This window comes from Sinocyclocheilus grahami, unplaced genomic scaffold (assembly GCF_001515645.1).
Source record: "Sinocyclocheilus grahami isolate Dianchi unplaced genomic scaffold, SAMN03320097.WGS_v1.1 scaffold825.1, whole genome shotgun sequence".
Classification (NCBI taxonomy): Eukaryota; Metazoa; Chordata; class Actinopteri; order Cypriniformes; family Cyprinidae; genus Sinocyclocheilus; species Sinocyclocheilus grahami.
Window position 1 is genome coordinate 446,358 of NW_015506004.1, and position 23,591 is coordinate 469,948.

General features: G+C 37.9%; 1 protein-coding gene and 1 long non-coding RNA gene across 2 annotated transcripts in view; both read left to right on the forward strand.

Moving 5' to 3' along the window:
* LOC107562491 (interleukin-1 receptor accessory protein-like 1-B) overlaps positions 1–23,591 on the forward strand; it is a 72,616-nt gene that overhangs the window by 31,851 nt on the left and 17,174 nt on the right. The window contains exon 3 of the mRNA XM_016247124.1: positions 14,233–14,361. Coding sequence (XP_016102610.1) covers positions 14,233–14,361 — 129 coding nt within the window. The remainder of the gene's footprint in view (positions 1–14,232; positions 14,362–23,591) is intronic.
* On the forward strand, positions 15,733–16,750 carry LOC107562497 (uncharacterized). The gene is made up of 4 exons (XR_001605992.1): positions 15,733–15,785; positions 15,886–15,958; positions 16,234–16,315; positions 16,561–16,750. It is a non-coding gene; the product is annotated as an uncharacterized lncRNA (long non-coding RNA).

The window sequence follows — 23,591 nt, forward strand, 5'->3', positions numbered from 1 at the left end:
TAATCAATGACTTAATAACCACAAACAACCTGGATTTTATGTTTCTAAACGAAACATGGCTAGAAGACAGCTGCAGTGCAACAGCCCTCAATGAAACAGCCCCTCTTAACTTTACTTTCATGAGTGTTTGCAGGACTGTTAGGAGAGGTGGAGGTGTAGCTGCTATATTTAAAGATGTCTATCAATGCAAGCAAGTGTCATTTGGTCAGTTCCTGTCTTTTGAATATCTAGGAATAATGCTGAAAATCACACATTCTGTTTATCGTTATTTACAGGCCTCCAAAATACTCTCCAGCCTTTGTTGAAGAGTTCACAGAAATGTTATCAGCCTTTGTTGAAGAGTTCACAGAAATCTTATCAATGATTTCCTCAGAGTTTGACTGTTTTGATATTGCAGGGGATTTTAATATACACACAGATAATGCAGAAATCAAAACTACAAAAGAAATTATAACTGTTTTAAAAACTTTTGACCTGATTAAGCATGTGCATGGACCCACACCCAGTAGAGGACACACTCTAGATTTACTCATCAGTAGAGGTCTAAATATCTCATCCATTGTTATTAAGGACGTAGCACTATCTGATCACTTCAGTATTTTCTTTGATATATTGATCTCTGCTACCACTGAATCTAGATCTGTCTCTGTCAGAAAGAGATGCATTAACGAGAACACTAGTGTGCTATTTATGAAGGCTATATCTTTAACACCAAACATTTCAGACTCTGTTGATCTTCTCCTTGATTAATTTAACTCAAACGTTAAGAATGTTATTGATGACATTGCTCCTGTGAAAGTCAGCAAGAAGACTGGCAGACAAAAATCAGCTTGGAGAAAATCAACAGCAGTACAGAGTATGAAAAGACAATGCAGAAAAGCTGAGCGGATGGGGCGGAAGACGAACCTTGAAATTCACTATAGCATCTATAAAGACAGCCTTCATGATTTCAATGTGGAACTAGCCACAGCTAGACACTTCCCACATATTTTTTCAAAAGAATGCTTGAATGTTTAGAAACAGATCTCTTAGAAGTGGTGAACACCTCACTTCTTTCTGGGACTTTCCAAACTCCCTGAAAACTGCAGTTGTTAAGCCCCTTCTCAAACAAAAGAGCAATCTTGATAACACCATATTAAGCAATTATAGACCAATATCAAATCTTCCTTTTATAGGCAAGATTATTGAAAAGGTAGTTTTTAATCAGCTGAACAAATACTTAAACTCAAATGGATACCTGGACAATTTTCAATCTGGTTTTCGACCGCATCACAGCACAGAGACAGTGCTCGTTAAGATAATAAATGATATTCGCTTAAATTCTGATTCTGCAAAAATATCAGTGCTGGTACTACTAGATCTTAGTGCTGCGTTTGACACTGTCGATCATAACATACTGTACTACTAGAGAGACTGGAAAACTGGGTCGGGCTTTCTGGGATGGTAATCAAATGGTTCACGCCATACTTAGAAGGGAGAGGTTATTATGTGAGTATAGGAGAGCACAAGTCTAAGTGGACATCCTTGCCTTGCCTTATCACCAAATGACTACAGCTCCATTGACTCCCTCTGCTAATGCATTGATGAAATTAACAGTTGGATGTGCCAACATTTTCTTCAGTTAAACAAGGAGAAAACTGAAGTCATTGCATTTGGAAACAAAGATGAATTTCTCAAGGTGAATGCATACCTTGACTCTGGGGGTCTAACAACTAAAAATCAAGTCAAGAAACTTGGTGTGATTCTGGAGACAGACCTTAGTTTCAGTAGTCTTGTCAGCATACTATCATCTCAAAAACATTGAAAGAATTAGATGTTTTGTTTCCAGTCAAGATTTGGAGAAACGTGTTCATGCCTTTATCACGAGCAGGGTGGACTATTGTAATGGTCTCCTCACTGGCCTTCCCAAGAAGACCATTAGACAGCTGCAGCTCATCCAGAACGCTGCTGCCAGAATTCTGACTAGAACTAGAAAATCTGAGCGTTTCACACCAGTCCTCAGGTCCTTACACTGGCTTCCAGTTACATTTAGGAATGATTTTAACATAATTTTACTCATTTATAAATCACTCAATGGCCTAGGCCCTAAATACACTGCAGATATGTTCACTGAATATAAACCTAACAGCTTCCAGAAGAGATCATATGTGCTAAAACATTAGTCACATTTAAATCTAGACTCATAACTAATCTGTTTAGCTGTGCATTATTGAATTAATACTGTCTGAACTGATTGCACTGTATTTTATGTATTGCACTGTATTTTATGCAATCTGAACTGATTGCACTGTATTTTATGTATAATAATTTTTTTATTTGAACTGTTTTAAATTATTTAAATCATTTTCAAAGTTTTTAAATTCCTTGTTTTATTGTTGTGATTATTTTTTTATGATTATTTTACTTTCTTTCATGTAAAGCACTTTGAATTACCATTGTGTATGAAATGTGCTATATAAATAAACTTGCCTTGCCTAAACAGGAGAACTTGATGATTCAGTCAAAAAGTCCCAATTTTCCATTTCTTTTCTCTAAGAATGGATGAATTTGCTAGAATTTTAAGAAAAATACAAGCAACAATTGTGTGTTTATTACTGTGTACTCAAACCAAAACTCCTGAAGTTTTGTTTGAAAGCTCTCTGGAGTTCATTGACAGCCAGGCAGGTTTGGATTATTGGGTCTGAATGTGTATATTGGGGATTGTTCAGAAGATTTGTTTCCAATTGTGAACTGATTACTGGACCCCTGAATCTGGAAGGGTTATAGCAGCACTTGACCAGGAAAGCACCTACCCTAAACATTAATTTTTCAGAAATTAAGGTTTTCTAAGAGACACAGAATTTCTTGTCCTCCTTGAAGAAGACAGTTGCCCAGTAGAATTAGACCAGACACATACATATTTCTGTTTGCTTCATTGAGATTAAATAAAGTGGAACTTTAGTAGAATCACTCTAGTAGTCTTACTTCACATCCCAGAAAGAAGATTCCAGTTTGTGTGTTGCCAATGAAGATGAAACATTTTGTACTATTTGACTAAATCATAATGATTTCCGCTTGTGCTAATAATCCACCGTGACAGATTGAATCAAATGCTTTTTGGAAATCAACAAAACAAGATGCACATTTTCTCTTTAAAGTTTCACATTTTAAAATGTTCTTACTTGTGATGGTTCAATTTGTCTGTTTTGCTGCTTAACCAGGAACAATGAGGTGTTTAATGAGAGTTTATTTTTGGAGTATGTAGTTTGAAAGCTCTCTGGAGTTCATTGACAGCCAGGCAGGTTTGGATTATTGGGTCTGAATGTGTATATTGGGGATTGTTCAGAAGATTTGTTTCCAATTGTGAACTGATTACTGGACCCCTGAATCTGGAAGGGTTATAGCAGCACTTGACCAGGAAAGCACCTACCCTAAACATTCATTTTTCAGAAATTAAGGTTTTCTAAGAGACACAGAATTTTTTGTCCTCCTTGAAGAAGACAGTTGCCCAGTAGAATTAGACCAGACACAGACATATTTCTGTTTGCTTCATTGAGATTAAATAAAGTGGAACTTTAGTAGAATCACTCTAGTAGTCTTACTTCACATCCCAGAAAGAAGATTCCAGTTTGTGTGTTGCCAATGAAGATGAAACATTTTGTACTATTTGACTAAATCATAATGATTTCCGCTTGTGCTAATAATCCACCGTGACAGATTGAATCAAATGCTTTTTGGAAATCAACAAAACAAGATGCACATTTTCTCTTTAAAGTTTCACATTTTAAAATGTTCTTACTTGTGATGGTTCAATTTGTCTGTTTTGCTGCTTAACCAGGAACAATGAGGTGTTTAATGAGAGTTTATTTTTGGAGTATGTTGTGCATGAACAGTAAGCCTTGTGTTGTAAATTGTAAATCCATAAGATGACTTTATAGTTGCAAAATGAATCTGAGTGTAAACTAACAATAATGTTGTATCAAATTAATGAGTCTTTGGCTCCAGATTTCAGGGAAGTGTCAGACATCAAGGATTAAGTTGAATAGTTTTAGTATGAAATTAGATTTTGTTTCATTTAAAATGCTTTCGGGACCACAGCCTTTTTTCAGGTTTCAAAGCTTTAAGGTCTAATCCTGTTTCATTTATTTGGTCTTCTAAAATCGCTCAGTTGTCCTTGTATTACAGAGTGTTTGGAAATAGGGTTTTGAAATGATTTATTATTCATCTGCTTCTGTTTATCCAATACATTTTAAATTTCAGTTATGTATAATTCTTATCTCTTAACTTCAAATAATTGACTCTTTGATGAAGTGGATTTCATTTTTACAGCTGTTGTTTCTCTCTTTGTTTGAAGTGTTTGTTTCTCCCCATGTTTTTCATTAGACACTTTCCTCATGTTATTACAGTCCAGATCAAATGAGGCTCTTCTTGACCCCCGATGATCATGTGTAGGTCATGTAGACCTGAAACACATCCTAAATGAGTGCAGTGGAGAGGAGTGGAGAGCAAAGAAACAGGGCCGAGAGCCCGCTGGTGGGGAGAACAGCCCGTCCTCCGGCCGGTTAGCGATAAGACTCTCGACGGCAGCTGCGGCTGTAATCAGCATTAGCACTGTGATTAGGGCTGTAGAGCGGCGTCCCTCCTGCCTGTGATGGCGCAGGCATGGTCTGTTGGAGATAAGATGGAGAGGGCGTTTATTGGGGAAGTGCTGAGGAGATGTCAAGCTTGAGAGAAGACAGGGGGTGTTAGGAACTCATTTAAAGTTCTGATACCTCCGTTAAAGAAAAACAAGCATGAAGGATTAGAGAGAGGAAACCGTCTAACAGAATATTACGCAGGGAAATTGCGTTCTAATGGGCCGATGGAGACAGATGAGAGGGAACATTTGTTTGTCTAATAGTTTACGCGCACAAAAGAGATTTGCACTTTATATAATTGTTATTATTATTTTTTAATTTTTCCTTGACTTACTGGATAGATTGCTCTATCATGCATTGACAAATGAAGAGCAAATGGAGATTGTTTGTTTAAAATGCGCTGTAATTATTCAAATAATAGCTGAAGAACCTTCTGCGGAACCTTCATTCTGTCCGGCTCAGAGGCGTAGCGCTGATTTCATGTACTCTTTTTTTCTTTAACCAGACATCGGAGAATGCTGATGAACATATTTAAACTCATCAGCAAGAGGCAGCAATTTTCAGAAACGTAAAGGTTATTTGTGAGTTTCTGTTACGCTAAGGTGATTTAGTCTTGAATAGAAGCCTTTCCCTGTCGGCCCATGTATTACACAGCAGCGCTTCTTCAGGCTCCTTGAACTGTCAGCGAGTTACTGCTTGTTACAGGCAGAACCATAATGGCCCATTGCTTCCCTAAAATGCTGACCTGTGACTGTAGACGGCGAGTTAGTTTAACATCACAGCTCGACTGAGTGTGTCGGTGAACTCGTGGTCTGATCCTCGAGGTCACTATTAAAAGATGCTGGTTGATCAAAGTTGACCACCTGCTTCAAATTATAATCTTCATTTGTTCTCAAAATGTGCAGTTAGTAAGAAGCCACAGTGGCCCACTGATGACTTTGTAGGGAACAGAATTGAACCGCTCTCGGATCTTAGCAGTTGTTTGTGATTAGATCTTTTTCTCTCTGTCTGAGCTGTGATGTTACTAACATTAACCTTGGCCCAGTTTAGGTACTTGTTCATTCATTCTACCATTCAAAGCTCCCTGACACGAAACGCTCACCAGTCTAGGTGTCTTGGGTAAAATCTGAGTTCATGTGTCTGTTGAAAGAGCAATTGAAAACAATGCTTGTGTAAAAACTGTCTCAATTTTGAAGGAATTAGCCTTAAGGACTTTTTTTTTTTGCATTTATATTTGTGCTTGGCCGAGGTGTATTTGTGTGTGTGAGTATATAGGGAATGCTGAAAGTGAAGACTAGTTGTTTACAGCATGCACAGGCCAGTTTTCCTAATAATAAATCTGAGTTTGACCTTGATAAGATCTAACAAGCTTTCAGTAGATCACTAGATCTACACAACACACTAATACAGTGGTTGTTAATCCTGGTCCACATCGCAATGCTGTATGTTCAGATTTAGTGTTAAGGTTATCTGACACAAGCAGTTCATGAATCCTTTAACTAGCGAGTTGAATCAGGGGAGATGCACAAAATCTCCACAGGTCCAGTATTACCAAACACTGAGGAGTTGAATGTATGAATGGGCTTTAAGCTCTTTTAGCATGTATATTAGTAGAAGAAAGACATTAGTAAAAGCAGTGAAAATTACAGTCCAGTACAGTAGATTTTAGATGTTCTGTATAGCATAAAATGCAGTCTTCATTTCGAAATGGTCAGACAGAAACGTCTTCACTTTGGTGATCACTTGGTGAGATTTTGTCGAGTGTGGTTGCAACAGCCGCCTCGCTACTAGAGATCCATTAATACAGACTCTCCTGAGGTGCCGACGAGCAGATTCGTTTGTTTTGTCTGATCTCTGCTGCACACAGCTGTCATGGATTTGCTCAACCAAATTACTGTTGTGACACATTTTGCAGCAACAAGCGTCGTTATCCAGGGACACAGGTGTTCTGCCATTTCCTGACCTCAACACACACATGTGGAGTTCTGTAGGAGAGACATCAAGACTCAAAAATGAGCCATCAAAAACACAATGACACATCATCCCTCTTTTAATTGAAATCCTTTTAAGACTGTCTTTGAGTTTTGAGTTGTAATACAGCGTTGAACTAACCTGATGTTTAAGAATGGTTTGAGTGCTTTAAACCAGTGTTGGGGGTGACGCATTACAAGTAAAAGTTTTTTTTCAAGTAACTAATAAAGTACTTTCTTCTCCTACGTCCTATTCTCTTAACGCAATCCAGAATGGTTGAGGATTATTCATTTCACTTTTTGTTTGAAAGGGCTTTTACATTTGCCAAAAATATATATTTTTTATTAAAAACAAAAACAGTTAAGCAAGCCCAGCCCAGATGAGAAACAGTAACTCAAAAGTAACGTAATGCATTACTTTCCATAAAAAGTAACTAAGTAACATGATTAGTTACTTTTTTTGGCAAGAGTAACACAATATTGCAGTGCATTACTTTTAAACGTAACTTTACCCAACACTGCTTTAAACAGGCTTCTATCTCTGCAGAAGAAATCCATGCTGTGCTGAGGACAGCGGTGTGATGCTGCAGCGAGACAGATATTAATATCCATCTGTGTGCACTTCTCCTTTACAGTCTCTCAGCCAGAGGATAGAGCAATTAGCAGTAGAAGATGACAGCGGCGAGACCCTCATCATTAACACAGGGAACGCACTTGCACCTACACATGCCTGTGATTGCAGCAGAAAGTGCCTGATTGTTGATTAGCATGATTTATGACAAAGTTTGGGAGGAGTTTTCATTTGTCAGTCATGTTTGGAATCCTAATAAGTAGTTGTGGCAGGAGCGTTTATTCCGGGCCCTCCTTGTTCTAGGCTTCTGTTTCTGTTCTTGGGGGATGGCGGGTAATAATTATTCCTTTTATGTGTAAGAAGCCGAGCCGCTTCTATTGTTCTTCCTCTCGACTCAACCTGAGAAGGGTTGCCTAGGAAACCTTTGTGTGAAGGTTCAGTGTTCTCCAGCATTCAGATCTGTTCAGGTGTTCAGGACTGCTGTGTTTTCTGCTCAGCCCTGGACAGTTTGGCATATATAATGTGTGTAGATTTGCAAAAGGAATGTTTGGAACTCACTAAAGCACACTAAAGCCAAAGATAGAAATAACCGTTTTAAAACAAATGTTTGTGTGGAGTGTCTAATGTGCTATTACACTTTTGACTTTTGCGCACTGCTGTATATTCTCTCTCTCACACAGCTGAAGGATCAAATGTTCTTATAGAGTGAGAGATTTCAGCCGTCACCAACCAGAGATGACTTTTCTACAGCTGATCTGTTTTTCTAAAGCTTTGCATGTTTAGAGTCTGAATTTGAGTGTCTCTTCCAGACTTTTGCAGCAGTGAATAGAGCTGCTGTGTGTGTGTGTGTGTGTGTGTGTAGGTGTGTGTGTGTGTACTGTATTCCCTACGTTATGGGGACCAAATGTCCTCACAAATATAGTTCCGTCATGACAACTCTCAGATATTTTGCATGGTGATAGCAATGTAATGTAATTGATCTAGGTGGAATAGATCTGCTATGCAGCTGCAGAGCAAGTACTGATACTTGCTACTGCCAATACATCCACAGACATGCTGATGTGAGCATGTATGAAATACTGCTGCTGCACATATAACATATATGAACTAACCCCTATACGTAACATACATGAAATCATCCCATAGCAGATCTATACAGGTGGAGCAGGGGAAGGTGGCGGGTTTCTGAAGCGCGCTGCAACTGCTATAGCAAGCACTAGCCAAATATCTGAATGTTGAGCAGCAGCTCATTGGCTGCTGATGTGAAAAGAACCAATCAGCAGTGCCATGTGAATAATGATGTGATTATATCAGATTGAGTTAGAACCAATCAGCCTGTGCCATCATGACAGAACTTTGTATTATCTTGTAATAAATTTTGACCTTGTGGGGACACTTTTTGGTCACCATGAGGAAATCAGCTTATAAATCATATAGAATTAAGATTTCTGAAAATCTACAAATGCCTGTAGTTTAGTGTGAGGGGTACAATTAGGGTAAGGGGACAGAAAATACACTTTGTACAGTAATAAACCATTATGTCTATGGAGTGAACCCATAATGATTGGAATACCAGTGTGCGTGACTCAAACACACATTATTCCTGAGGGTCATTGTCATGTCATCATGTGTGTGTATTCTGTTCTCTCTGTGCCCTTATAAGCGTCGCAAAGGAAAGTGTGGATGTGTGAGTATTGGGAGTCGGGATCAGTGTTTAACATCATTGTTAGCAGAGCAGCTCCATTGAGTGCAAACATGGCAGTGCTGCTTGTGTGTTTGTACTGAGGTCAGCCAGCTGTACATCTACACACACTACACTAAAGCACACACATCTCCTCCTGCTCTCTGTGTCATCAGAAGTGATTAGTCCGATCTAGAGAGAAGTTTCCCCTGTCAATCACGCTTGTATCTGCTGCTCCAGGGACTCAAAGACAATGCTGCTGAGTGTGAGCGGGACATGCAGAGAGGGAAAAGAAACAGAGAGAAGAAGAAAAAGTGCAGAGAAATGTGTGATGAAAGGCTTCTTGAGGTTCAGCAGTTTGAAGGACCGATGTGACCTCAGCTTTACCTGTCGGAGTCAAACGATTGGCCTCTGCGGGACGAGTTTTTGCAGTGTGCAAGTCATTACCTGATCTCCGAATCCTCTCGGCCGTGAAACCTCCATGATACTCCGTCTGCGCGTGGGACTCGGGGAGGAAAAAGCCTGGTGATTGACATGTCAGCACTTCCTGTCCTGGATTTATGCAGTGCTGCTGGAAATGCTCCTGCACCACAAGGTCATAATTTAGCCTCCTCTCAGTTTACCTTCCCCCTGATAGAATTGCTTGTAATTTATAGTATCGTTTTAATTAAATGGATTGAGAGAAGCCTAAGTGCCACAGTTTTAAGACAAGCTATTTTTTTAGGAAGTACAATCTGAATTCTTAAACTCCTGCCTGGGACAGAGAGTAGAGCAATAAAGTGAATGGCCACTAAACCAGGGATGGTTGTTAGTGGAATTAAATCGTTATAGAAAGGTCACAGGAACACATGTGCAACCTGACACAACCATACCTGCATGCAACAGCAAAGCAAAAGCCAATCATGTATTGTGAGCAATGTCGGTGAACCCAATAGAGCGGGACCATCGCCAAATGTGACGATTGTGATGTGCAGATTCATTTGAGGCTGGACTTCCTCCAGTGTATGGTGTTGATCAGAGGTGGATGACGCTTAGCCTTCCTCTGGACACGAGTGTGATGTGTTTATATGGTCATAGATATTAATAGGGATTTCTGATAGCTGCTCCAGGAAAACGCTGCCAATAACTGCTGGCCGTAACCGTTTCCACACTCCAAATCTATACCTTCATTCCTGATGAGAATAGAGAAGCTCTAGATCAGTGGCAAGACAAGTCTTTGGTTCTGAAATGCTTTAACATTGCTTTAACATTAAAAATGAGTTTGTTTCCAGGTATGTGGCAGCGTTTTGTTAGAACCTGTTAACCCGCACCTGGACGCCGGCGCACTGAACACTCTTTGTTTGCACATGTCAATTATTCATAAATAATCTATTCTATTTATGAATAGATTAAATGAAAAGGGACATAATTAATCTTGACAAATATATATCATTCTAAAGGTCTAAGCCTCAAGCATCGATGATAGATCGCTGTTTTTCAATGGAAAGCTTATAAGGAAACGCAGTACGTACCAGATTCATCGTAATAATGAGTCATAAATGCATCCACAGCTGTAAATCCTAGTTTAGTTAGAAAGGTATGGGTCCACTGAACAACATCCCATAGAGCACTTTTAGTCCAACGAAACAATAACGTTGTAATATGGATGGTTATTCCTTTGTTAACGTCTCATTTCTTCGGGGAGAGTTATTGTTTGTATCTGTTATGGTATAACTTACTCTCAAAAAACTGAGTCTTGGTAGTAAAAAGCAACATGGTTTTGCAGCATACAGTGTCACAAACAGAATGAGACCATCCACTAAAAACAAAGTCAAAGATATGCGGAATATTGTTTTTTGAATTCTGGTCCTCTCTCGTGACGGCTCATGACATGCTGTGACGCACCTGTCATCTGTTGGGGACGTAACTTAGCGATCGACTTTCTGCACAAATGATTTTTTTTTCTTCTTCAACATTTTTCATATATGTGTTTTGTGGGGAATGTGGCTGTATCTGCATGATTACCATCTGTATGAGCGCACATCAGCGTGTGATTACTGTCAGTATGATAGCTATCAGTGTGAATGCGGTCTATATGAATGGCCATAAGAGTGTGATTATTGACTATATGGCCGGCCATCAGCATGTGATTACTGACTGCATGAGCAGTTATCAGTGTGAATGCTGAATGTCTAGCAATCACAGTATGCACTTGGCATAAATAGTTAATTATTTTTTTCTTATTTCTTTTTATTACTCAAAAATTAATCTTATTGTAATTTTCTAGTGCTCAAATAAATCACCTATACGATGTCTAAGATTCTGTCTATTGTTTTATAATTGAAAAACTATGCAGTGGTATGTGTAATGACTAAAGTAATTTGTAGAACCCTTCAATGATTTGGTAAATATTTTTCCTCAAACGGGGTGGGGGGGGGGGGGGGTTTAAAATGACAAATTTTTTTTTTCTTCTTCAACATTTTTCATATATGTGTTTTGTGGGGAATGTGGCTGTATCTGCATGATTACCATCTGTATGAGCGCACATCAGCGTGTGATTACTGTCAGTATGATAGCTATCAGTGTGAATGCGGTCTATATGAACGGCCATGTGTGATTATTGACTATATGGCCGGCCATCAGCATGTGATTACTGACTGCATGAGCAGTTATCAGTGTGAATGCTGAATGTCTAGCAATCACAGTATGCACTTGGCATAAATAGTTAATAATTTTTTTCTTACTTCTTTTTATTACTCAAAAATTAATCTTATTGTAATTTTCTAGTGCTCAAATAAATCACCTATACGATGTCTAAGATTCTGTCTATTGTTTTATAATTGAAAAACTATGCAGTGGTATGTGTAATAACAGTGTGGTACAATTATTTTCAAGGCAATTCAGTGTCTATAGCAGTAATGGCAAAAGTTCCTATTGAGGGAGACCGAGAGAGAAAGAGAGAGAGACTTGACTGAAAGAAGAATATTTTGGGAACGCATGCCAATAAATAGTAGACCCATTGGATGGGTTGAGTCTTTTTTGACTGATAGATTACAGTGTGTTAGGGTAAACTCTGCTTTGTCTCCCCCTATTGTTACCAACACCGGGGCCCCAAAGGGAAGTACTGTCTCCCCAGTGTTATTTGCCCTCTATACAAATAAATGTAGAGGTTCCTCATCTGAAGTTTTCAAGTATGCAGACGATATGGCAATTGTTGGTTTGATTACTGAAGATGAAGTGGAGTATCGTAGATGTGTGGATGAGTTTGTTGATTGATGTCAATCCAGTTTCCTTCAGTTAAACACCAGGGAAACTAAAGAGATTATTTTTGAGATACACACCAACAAATAACTATCAACGGTGAGTGCATTGAAGTAGTAAATGAATATAAATGTCCAGGGACAGTCATTGATGTAAAATTGAAATGGGATGCAAGTACAGGAGCTATTTACAGGAAAGGGCTGCAACGATTGTGTGTGTGGATACATATACAGTATACTGGTTCTTTTCTATCACTCATTTATGGAGAGTATTTTATTTATTTTGACTTTCAGCTTCATTGCTTGGTATTTCTCACTGTCTGTGGTCAATAAGAACAAACTAAATAAGATTGTTAATATGGCTAGTAAGATTGCTGTGAGGAAAAGCCATGGGTTAGGTATCACATCCACTTTATGGTAAAAATGTTACCATCTGGTCGAAGGTATAGTGTACCGTTATTACGGACTGCCCGTTCACAAAGATCTTTTATATCCTCCAGTATAGCTCTGTTAAATAAATTCTTGTGATATCACAGTTTTCATTTTACATCTATGGCAGTGATACTGTTGTTGTTTTATTCTGGTTGTATTTGTAATGTGTTGTAATCTGTTGATGTTTGTTTGTTGTGCTATATAAATAAACTTGCCTTGCCTTGCCTTGTATTTGTCAATTGTTGTTGATGATGACTGAAGGGTTGCTACAGATACAAAAATAATTTCCGAAAGGACAATAAACTAAACTAACTAACTGATTGAAAGTTGTAGGAACGTTCCCTGTTAGCTGGGTGGTTAGTCCTTATTAACATACTCGCTCAGATGAACATCGTTCATTCATGCATTCGTTCATTCATTCATTCTGCCTTTCTCTCTAAATTAGTTTGGCCGCAAGAGGTCAGTTATGGCATTATGATGGCACAATCACTCCCAACAGCGTTTTAATGAGCAGAACAGCTTTCTGTCGTCTGGATGATCCTCTCTGCTGGATGTGAATGAATAGAGGCCAGCACAGACAAACACAATTAACACAACATAGAGACCCGATTAACTAAGACGTTCTTACTCCAATTTCGCAATGCATACTAAAACACACCCGCATGCACTATAACAGACATTTGTTACATTTATGAATAACTGAATGATTCTGCACGCAGTGAGGATGGTTTGTTTTAGGCATGTTTAGCTAACCGTGATCAGGACAGGAGAAAAAAATACCTGACAGTCTCAGTTTAATTTAAAATACTTGCATTTTGTTCAAGGAGCTTTTCAGAAATAAAATTGTATGCAGATTTTTCTGGAAGTATTCACTTTTCAATTATAAGTTGTTTACTAAACAAAATCATGGGTTGACATTTTAATTTCTACTTAAATCCCTACTGACAACCATAAAACACAAAGTCATTCATTATACAGTGTCAAGCTAAATCTAAAATAAATATATAGAGAGTGAATCATGAATCAAGCTTTAATTTCAGTGTACGTTGTTTTGAAGATTGGAAACCCAGTTGGCTACAGGCCGACCATCAGCAGCCTCAGAGTGCTGTTCCTGCTGAATCACTGTGCATCAGATGGTTTGGACTGTGTGCCATGCTACAAAAGGCTGAAGAATTTGCCCTAATACATGTCTGCTGAAGGTCTGTCTGTGCCATTTTGATCTGTTCTGTGTGAGAGATGGAAACACAGTGACCTCCAGTGGCCCAGAGAAGAAACTCCAGCATGTGCCATCCCGTCAAGATTTCAGCCTGATCCAGCATCTAACGATTTCGCTCATTAATTCTCTCACAGACTATTCATTTTTACACACAGGCAGAAGTGGAGATTCTCATTAGCACTAGTTTGAGATAAAAACTGAATCTTAGACTTCAGTCTAGATTCTCTGTGTTTATGTTAAAGCGTGTAGTATCTACAGAAGGACGGTATGAATTTACAAACTGTCACAGGCCTGGAGTGTTTGTGATTTGGAAAAATGTTGAGGCACTCTTAGGGTGATAGTGATGTCTGATTACGGTCTAAACTCCCTCATGCTCTTTGTAGCAGCTTCTGTTCCTCTAGAGAGAGCAAATCAAACAGCAGTCAACAGGCCAGGCTCAGTTTGAGAAAGCTGTTTTCACGGATGACATAAATGGACTTCTGATGTAATGTGTGTTTTTGCAGGCAGCCCAGTGAACCTGACCTGCCGAGCGTTCTTCGGCTACAGCGGGGACGCGAGTCCTCTCATCTACTGGATGAAGGGAGAGAAGTTCATTGAGGATCTGGACGAAAGCCGAATTGGAGAAAGTGACATTAAGTAAGTCATGACATCCTTTCTTTTCATTTATTGAGAAGAATCAGAGTTGCTGTCCGTATCTGAATTTGTATGTGCAACAAAATGAATGATATGTTGTGTGTTTGTGCACAAGTGCATAAATCTTCCACATCCAACTTGATTTAACCCTGTCAGAGTCATTCAGCGGCCATCGGTTGAGTGTTAAGACCTTCTGAGTAAAAGCATCCCATTAATCCTCAGCCGTTGGGATGAAGATGAGTAGACAAGCTTCTATATCTTGTAATCTCCATCTACATTTTATTGGTTCCATTAATAATGCAGTTCAGGCATATGCAATCTTAATCACAGCGTGACGAGTATCAGGGTCAAAGCATCTGACTGAATCTGTGCTCACCTGAACTACATCTCAAAGCAGAATATTCTAAACAAATGTGAGCAGTTGAAGGAAAATCTGGACGACGTCTTCCTTTTAAAAGATTTCTGTCATGACAACTCTCGGAGGGATTGGCATGGTAATGTATTAGTGTATTTGGTCTTGGTGGAATAGATCTGCTACGTTGCTGCTGCTGTTGCAGAGCAAGTATCGAAACTTGCTACTGCCAATACATCCACAACATGCTGCTGTGAGCATGTAAGAAATATTGCTGCTGCAAATGTAACATACATGAAATAACCCCCATATAGCATTCATGAATCACCTCCCCAGTCAGCAAACAAATTTGGCCCAGATTTGGCATGCATCTGGCACTGGCATACAGCATGTGGGCCAAACATGGCCCGGGTTTGACAGAGATGGTACCGGGTTTAAAACGGCACACAAGACATGGCCCAGATGTCAAATATAGATATGTGGGCCACATAAGTATGGCCGATCTTGACCCACATTTAAAATCCATTTAAAATATTTTTGAGTAAAATCCCAATGTTTTCCCATACAGAAAGGTAATATATTCACATATATGTGAAACACTGTTAAATATATTGAAAAATATTTTTAAAATGCATAACATAAAGCTCATGTTGTGTGTTTAATTATGTGTTTACATATGTGAAATTATATTCATGCCTCATATGATATAGTATCTTACATTATAGAATAGTATATCCTGTCTGTTGTTTTATATATATACAGTGTATATATATATAAATATATATAAACTGACTTCAAACAATGTTCACAGCATTCAGTGCTTTCATATTTTCATTCAGTTTACAGTTTGATGTAGGCCTACTATCCACTTAAACAATACATGATGAAGTTTAAGGACATTTTATGTACTATTTATGTAAATGCATAACTTTGATGTGTTTTAATGGGTGCACGCGTTGAGCATTCAAATCACATTTAAACTGGAGCGGAGGGAGTTACCATGGAAACGGGCCGTAAACTCACTCAGCTGACAAGTAGCTAGAGTCCATCTCTCTGCTGTTTTCACTGCTTTCAGGTAAGTTTAGTCCCTAAAATTACACAAATAAGACATACAACCATTCCTGACACTTTCTTAAATGTAACGGACACGTTTCTGTTGAATCTTTACTTTACAGGAATGGTTTAGTGTCTTCAAAAAGACCGTTAGCATCACAACCGTTAACTAGCTATAGAGGCTGGCTATTAGAGGTAAGCTAACTATAGATTTGAGATCTTTTTAATGAAAGTTTGAGCTTTTAATCACATTTTATGTGTAGATGAGCGATTTTGATAGTTTGTAAATGTTTTGCTGGTACTTTGTCAATAGATAAACGGAAGTAATAAGCTAATTAATTTAACCTAAAAGTCTGCACTGTGGGGTCAATCGGTGACGTCACTTACATGAACTAATGGCTGAAACTATTTCAAACACGTTTTGAACTTTTATTGCAAACAAATATTGATGAATTGTACTGTAATTTCAGGAGTGTCAGAAAAACCCTAAAACAGGGGAAGTTACAAGAAAATGTGTAATGGGAGCTGCTGACAGAGATACAGGAATCACAGGTGATCTGAGAAATCTTATTAAATAACATTATGCATTTTTCACAATGTATTTCAACTATATCATCATGCATCTGTAAAACCTAAAAGATTTGTATGTTTTTTTGTTTTGTTTGTTTTGTATATTATTATTTCTCTTCTCTGCTGTAGTTTGTTTATTTCTAATAAACCTGAGATTGTATACTACATATTGTTGGCTATGTGACATATTGTTCCTATATTCTTCCATGCTGATGGCCGTGCTGCAGAGCTGGAGCGGATCTCCTGTCGAAGAACATCTCCAAGGCACTATGAACCATCTGACTAGTAAGTAAAACCTCAAACATTCAAAAGTTTATCAAATATTCAAAAAAATATATCAAATAAATATCAAATATTTCCTGTATGTCCTACAAGGCCATCTTGTTTAACTCTGCACTGAGGACACTTCATACACAACAACCTACAGAGGGGTCCATCATCATTCGAAAAAAGACAGATGATAATAAAAAAAGATCTTTGAAATTAAAATTAATAACTGTAAGACAGAGCCAGAGTACTGTGTACGTACCTCACTTCAAACTGTAACAGTCTGTATGTATATTATTCTCTAAACTTTAGTGAAGTGTTTGTTCAAGTAGACTTTGTTGCTTGTGGAAACCTCACGCAAGCCTGAAAGGTACTTAAAACTTACAATTTTATTTGCACTCTTGAAGACTGTTCACCAAAGACTAAATTTCAGTCCGGCAGAATTTTCTGCACACTTCATCACCGAGGCCAAAATGAGCATTGTGAACAGGGCTGGATTTATGCATAGGCATTCTAGGCATGTGCCTATGCTCGCTTGTCCAGGGGGGGCGCAAACACAATGAAGAGAGATCTTATTTTTTTAAGCTATGGGCAATTTACAACAGTAAAGAACCAAAACCCCATGAAGACAAATATAACAACCAATAGGGTAAAAATGACAAACCATTTCCCTGTTTTCCACTTTTTATGTACGGAAATCACGCTGTCTTTCTCCCGTTCTCTCTCACAGACGCACACACAGTACAGACACGCACTCGTGCTCACTCGTGGAGATGCAAACAGAAATTTGTCAGCGCTGCCCTGTGAATTTATCAATAAAATAGTTTCGCAGCTGAAAAGCCACATGACATTTCTTAGTAGTGAGGTTCTTGAAGCAGTTCAACTTAAAGATTCGCTTTTAGTATATGCTGCTGCTGAACACTACTGAGAGACGCACAGAAGCAGGTTCACACACGCTTAATTCTCTCTCTCTCTAATAACTGCATTAGCCTACATATCAAAGGCTCAAACCTCTGTTATTAGATCTAAAATGACGTTTTGGAATTTGCAACGGAAGGTTTGGGATGAGGTACGTAAGAAATTACTTCAACACACAAGATTTCAGGACGGAAACATGACAGATGTCTTGAAATAAATAATCTGAACAATATCTTGAGGTGGTTGTGACTCCAGGCCGTTAAAATTATTAGAGAAATAATGCATTTCTGAAGTGGTAATATGGCCACGACGCCGGAGCCTATTAATGGAATGGTTCTCCATTCTCAAACAAATGAAGACATTTGATTTTTATTGACTGAACTGAACATGAGCACTTATTGCGATAGAAAACACTGTAACGGTTTCCACTGATTACAAAATATTTTTGTTTGCTAGGGTGGTAAAATTATATATTAATAGGGGGGCCCAAAAATTTGTTTTGCCTATGTCACAATAAGAGGTAAATCTTGCCCTGATTATGAATGTAAGAGCCTCACACTGCATTGTTTGTTTGAATTGTATTTCAGGGCAGTTTGTGAAGACAGATAACCTGGATAGAAGTCAGTTCCAGATCCAGCCTCCACTACAGACTTCTCACTCACAAGGATTGCTGTTTATTAGATATTATGTGTACTCTTTAGACTTAGGTGCATGCAGATATTATTCAGGGACATGAACACTTGAATATTGCAAAAATAGAGAAAGTACCTTATTTAAGAATTTTGTCTTAATTGCGCAAACATAAAATTTATATATATATATATATATATATATTTATTTTATTTTTTATTTTTTTTGCTGTTATGTTTTGTTTTCCAAACCACCAAAAAAGCCAATTCACACTGCCATACTCCAACAGGGTGAACACACTGCCCAAGCAACACAAATAAGCATGTTAGGTGTGAGATTCATTGAACTTGTTTTAGTGATTAAACATGATTAAATTTTTGTTCATACTACTGTCGTTGTTGTGACTATTCATCTGGGAGGGGTGTGTATTAAGTGGCTTGGTTATGGTTTTGTTGAGGCTGACATGTGGAACCCATCTGGTCCAGCCTATAGGACCAGAATAGGGCCAGCTATGGCCATACAGGTGGCTGAGATATGGATCTGTCATGGCCCATTTATGGCCCATATTTTGGCTGCCAGGTTTATTTCACCTGGATCAGGCTCAGGTGTGGCTCAGTTTTGGGCTTTCTGGTTAAAGATTGGTGTTGATATGGTTTACTTAAGGTTGTGTTTTGGTTCCAATGTTACATTTTGATATGGCCCAATTCAGGGCCAGTTATGGGTAATTAACTTGACTGAGACTTGGGCCAGTTCCCATAATCCAATGTGGAGAGGACTGACGAGCTGAAACGCGAGTTTGAATGAGATGTAGTTTACATCTTTATTTCTGCTTTAATGTTTATTTCATGTATTATTAATATTAAAATATGTTATTTAGGCATTAACTCAGTTGAATGTTTTACTAATTTACTGAGGTGGCGTTGTTATTAACCTACAAGAGATAATAGAGATGTGATGATAATTTGGTGGATGATATAAAATAATGTTTGTTAATCACCTGTATGTGGCGTATTCATCCTAATGTAAAACCATCGGTCGCCTGGGGCGCTCTACGAGCACTGTCATCTTATCGGAGCGCAAAATGCTGCTCGGGAGAGTTTCAAGACACTAAAATAATAAACACATAAAATGTATGTGTTATATGTGTATTTGTACTGTTTATTTTTGTTGCCAGTATTTTATTAGTATTTAATTATTATGAACATATTAAGCATTACAAAACAAATTAGGTCTAATAATACCATCGATGAAACCACAAAGCTGGTGTATATAATTACAATATAAAGTCATTGTGAGTGTTATTGTTATTAATATGTGCATTTGTGCATTTCATCATATGTACATTAACTGACAGTCACCACTGATTAGCTACCACTAAATATTGTAGAAACTTAATTTGCTCTGAAGTTGCTTTCCAATGATTTGTATCATGAAAAGCGCTATACAAATAAACTTGAATTGAGCACTGTCATCTTATCGGAGCGCAAAATGCTGCTCGGGAGAGTTTCAAGACACTAAAATAATAAACACATAAAATGTATGTGTTATATGTGTATTTGTACTGTTTATTTTTGTTGCCAGTATTTTATTAGTATTTAATTATTATGAACATATTAAGCATTACAAAACAAATTAGGTCTAATAATACCATCGATGAAACCACAAAGCTGGTGTATATAATTACAATATAAAGTCATTGTGAGTGTTATTGTTATTAATATTATTTTCTAAAATAAGGTACTGTTCAGGCAATATAAATGTATGTGATGAAGATGTTTCTGTGACAGCTCCTGATCTCTGACGTGCAGTGTATACGTCAGTGTCCGAATTCGTTCACTTCATTTCATTCACTCCTTTCTCATATAGTGCACTCAACTGCCATACACTATATAGGGATTAGTGAATGCATGAGCGATTTCGGACACTGCTACAGATTTAAGTGCTGTGACACACAACATGCCTTTATATTAAGATTAAATATAACCACTTCTCGTAAAAAAACAAGAACATGGTTCTCTTTTCAATTAAATACCAATAGTTATGTAATATGCATTCTTTATAACAACGCTTACATCATTCTTCATTCTTTCAAGCAGACATATTTATATGAATTAAATTTAGTTGAATCAGTATTAGCAGTGAGTGATTTACTCTCTTTCTTTTGTTGTTTGATTAATATTAATGACACAGACAACAGCAACTAAATGAGACCACTGTCTCTTTAAAACCGAACGCACAGATGTATTATACTGATACACATCTGATATTCTCCCTACTGTTTATGTTCACTAAAGACGTAACTGAGTGTTTATGTGAATACTCTTCAGAACTGACAATATGACATAATTTTGTGTGTATTTCTCCGTTCCTGCATGGTAAGACGCGAAAGAGAACTGAATTCAGTACTTGTGTGCATGCTTCGGGTGTGCGCGTTCAGAAAACTAGTCCGAGTTGAGTTCTCTTTCGCGTCGCCACGCTTTTTCAAATTTATTTATCCATATATCCACTCTTCTCTTACTCCCAGACGTTGACATTTTTTATCGTTTTGTAACACGTGCAGCAAGTGTAGCTACGTTGCAGTTCAAATGTGCGCATCATCCCTCCCAGCCAAGCAACAGATTCGTTCTAACTGGATCTCTTCCCAAGTGTCCCTCCCTAACATTTTCGACTCGTTTTTATTCGTTGATAAAAATTTCAATAGATTTTTTTTTGAGTGCGGTAAAGTTAGTTTTAGGTTTGATATTCACTGCATATTCGCCTCCCAGATAGCACACGTACATCTGCAGGACGTCTGTTAAAGATTGCTTCATCTGGAAAGCATCTGCTGTGTACAAACATCTGATAGACGTCTCTAAGATGTCAGTTTTACATACATTCTAAATCATAAACATCTTAAAGACATCTTCTAAACGTCTATTTGACATCTGATAGGAAATATCTTAGAGACGTTTAGAGGGTTTACATTTTTACAGGGCTATAGTAAATGCCTAGAGGGCAAACTGACTAAATATATATTGCCAATATCTCACCTTAGACAATACTTCCCCTAAGTGTGTACAGTACACAAATATTTTTAAGAAAAAAAATTGGGTTTTTCATGTTCCAAATGTTATAGTATATTCCTAGTGACCAGACTGATTTACTACAGTTTACATTTTGCCAATATCTTCCTTACTGCACATACAGTACATAATTATTCTTAGAAAAATTACTGTAATTCACCTATAGTTTTGTTTTCATGTTCCAAAGGTTTGTAGCGTCTGGACCACTCAAACACACAATATATATTTTGTTCAGCCTTATTAATTGATACATGAGGTATCACTTCATGTGATACAACCTCTCTTTCAGACAGATGAGACATGCAAGTATCAAACTTAGCCTTATTAATTGATACATGAGATATCACTTACACCTTTTTACAAAGGTGTGTTTGAACTAAGAATTTGATGTTTCCCTCGGGCAGATCTGCTGAATATGCAAATGGTTCCATAAATTTAATTCCTTATGTCTCTTCTCTGTACTGAGTTAAGCTTTAACCCTTTCCTATACCAACTGTATGTGTGTGAGTTTGTGTTTATGTAGTATGTTAGACTAGTTTAAGTGTTTATGTAGTTAATAAAACCTTACTTGTATCACACTTGACGTGGTTCATTGTTTGCTTATAACTGGAGTCACTTAATCATGCAGATTTATGCTACAAGCTTTTGTAGAATTGTACAGTAAGGAAGTTATTTCCCTTAACCAGGAAATTAACGTTCTTAGAATTGACAAGACAGTTGACCCTGAGAGGTCAGCTAAATATCTACAGCGGATCTAAATATTCATAATTAATTATAACTAGTTATGATTAATTATTCATATTTCCTCATGAGCTGATTCGTTACAGGTTGTAGTATGTTCCTAGTAACTAGACTGACTTACTATAGGTTACATTTTGGTAATACCTAATTTACTGCATATACTGTATACTATCTCACCTCTTGTAAGTCAGTCTTGTATCTAGTAATGTGCTACAATGGTTGGAACATGAAAAAAAAACTTTTGGGGACTTACAGTCAAGTCAGTCAGTCACCTTTATTTATATAGCACTTTTAACAATACAGATTGTGTCAAAGCAGATTTACAGTATCAAATAGGAAAATAGTGTGTCAAATCAAAAGGACAATAGCAAACACTCAATTTTCAGTTAAATGCAGTTCATCATTGAATTCAATGATGTCATTGTCCAGCTTAGTAACTTTTTCAGTAACAGTAACTTTTTATGAAAATAATTGTGTACTGTACATATATGAAGAGAAGTATTGTCAAAATTGCACCTGTAGTAAGACACTGGGTACATACTACAACCTTTAGGAACATGAAGAAAAACGTCTCGGGTTACTTATGTAACCATGGTGCCCTGAGGGGAACGAGACACTGCGTCCTCTAGGGGTCGCTATGGGGAACGCCTCGTCGTGACCCGTGTCTGAAGCCTACATTGAAAAAACACCAACTTGTTTGGCCGGCGACAGCCATGACGTCACTACCGTCGCAACTAGTACAAAATAGGCGCCGGTAGCGCACATCATCACTTCTTCGACTGAAGCTTGTGTCCGCAGCATGGCACAAAAGCTAGAGGACGCAGTGTCTCGTTCCCCTCAGGGAACCATGGTTACATAAGTAACCCGAGACGTTCCCTTTCGTGGAACTTCGAACTGCGTCCTCTAGGGGTCGCTATGGGGAACGGTATCGGCGCCTATTTTGTACTAGTTGCGACGGTAGTGACGTCATGGCTGTCGCCGGCCAAAAAAGTTGGTGTTTTTTCAATGTAGGCTTCAGACACGGGTCACGACGAGGCGTTCCCCATAGCGACCCCTAGAGGACGCAGTTCGAAGTTCCACGAAAGGGAAGCCTCTTGGGTACTTAGAGTAGTTTTTATGAACATAATTGAGTACTGGAAATATATATATACTGTACGTATATACATAGGAAGGTATTGACCAAATCTAACCTATAGTAAATCACTATGAGTAATACAAGCTTGTATAAACCTTACACAAGCTTGTTTAAAAAAAACATCCAGTTTTTTATATCGACTTTGCATTCCGTTAGTTTTTCAAATTGGTATGTTTCGCCGGGCCGCGAAGAAATATAGAGCAGAGTGTAATCAGCATAACAGTGAAAGCTAACACCATTTTTCCTGATGATATCTCCCAAGCGTAATATGTAAAGCATGAAAAGTAAAGGCCCTAGTACTGAGCCTTGAGGTACTCCATACTGCACTTGTGATTGATATGATACCTCTTCATTCACTATTACGAATTGATGGTGGTCAGATAAGTACAATTTGAACCATGCTAATGCACTTCCATTAATGCCAACAAAGTTTTCTAGTCCATTCAAAAGAATGTCGTGGTCAATAGTGTCTAACGCAGCGCTAAGATCCAATAGCACTAATAGA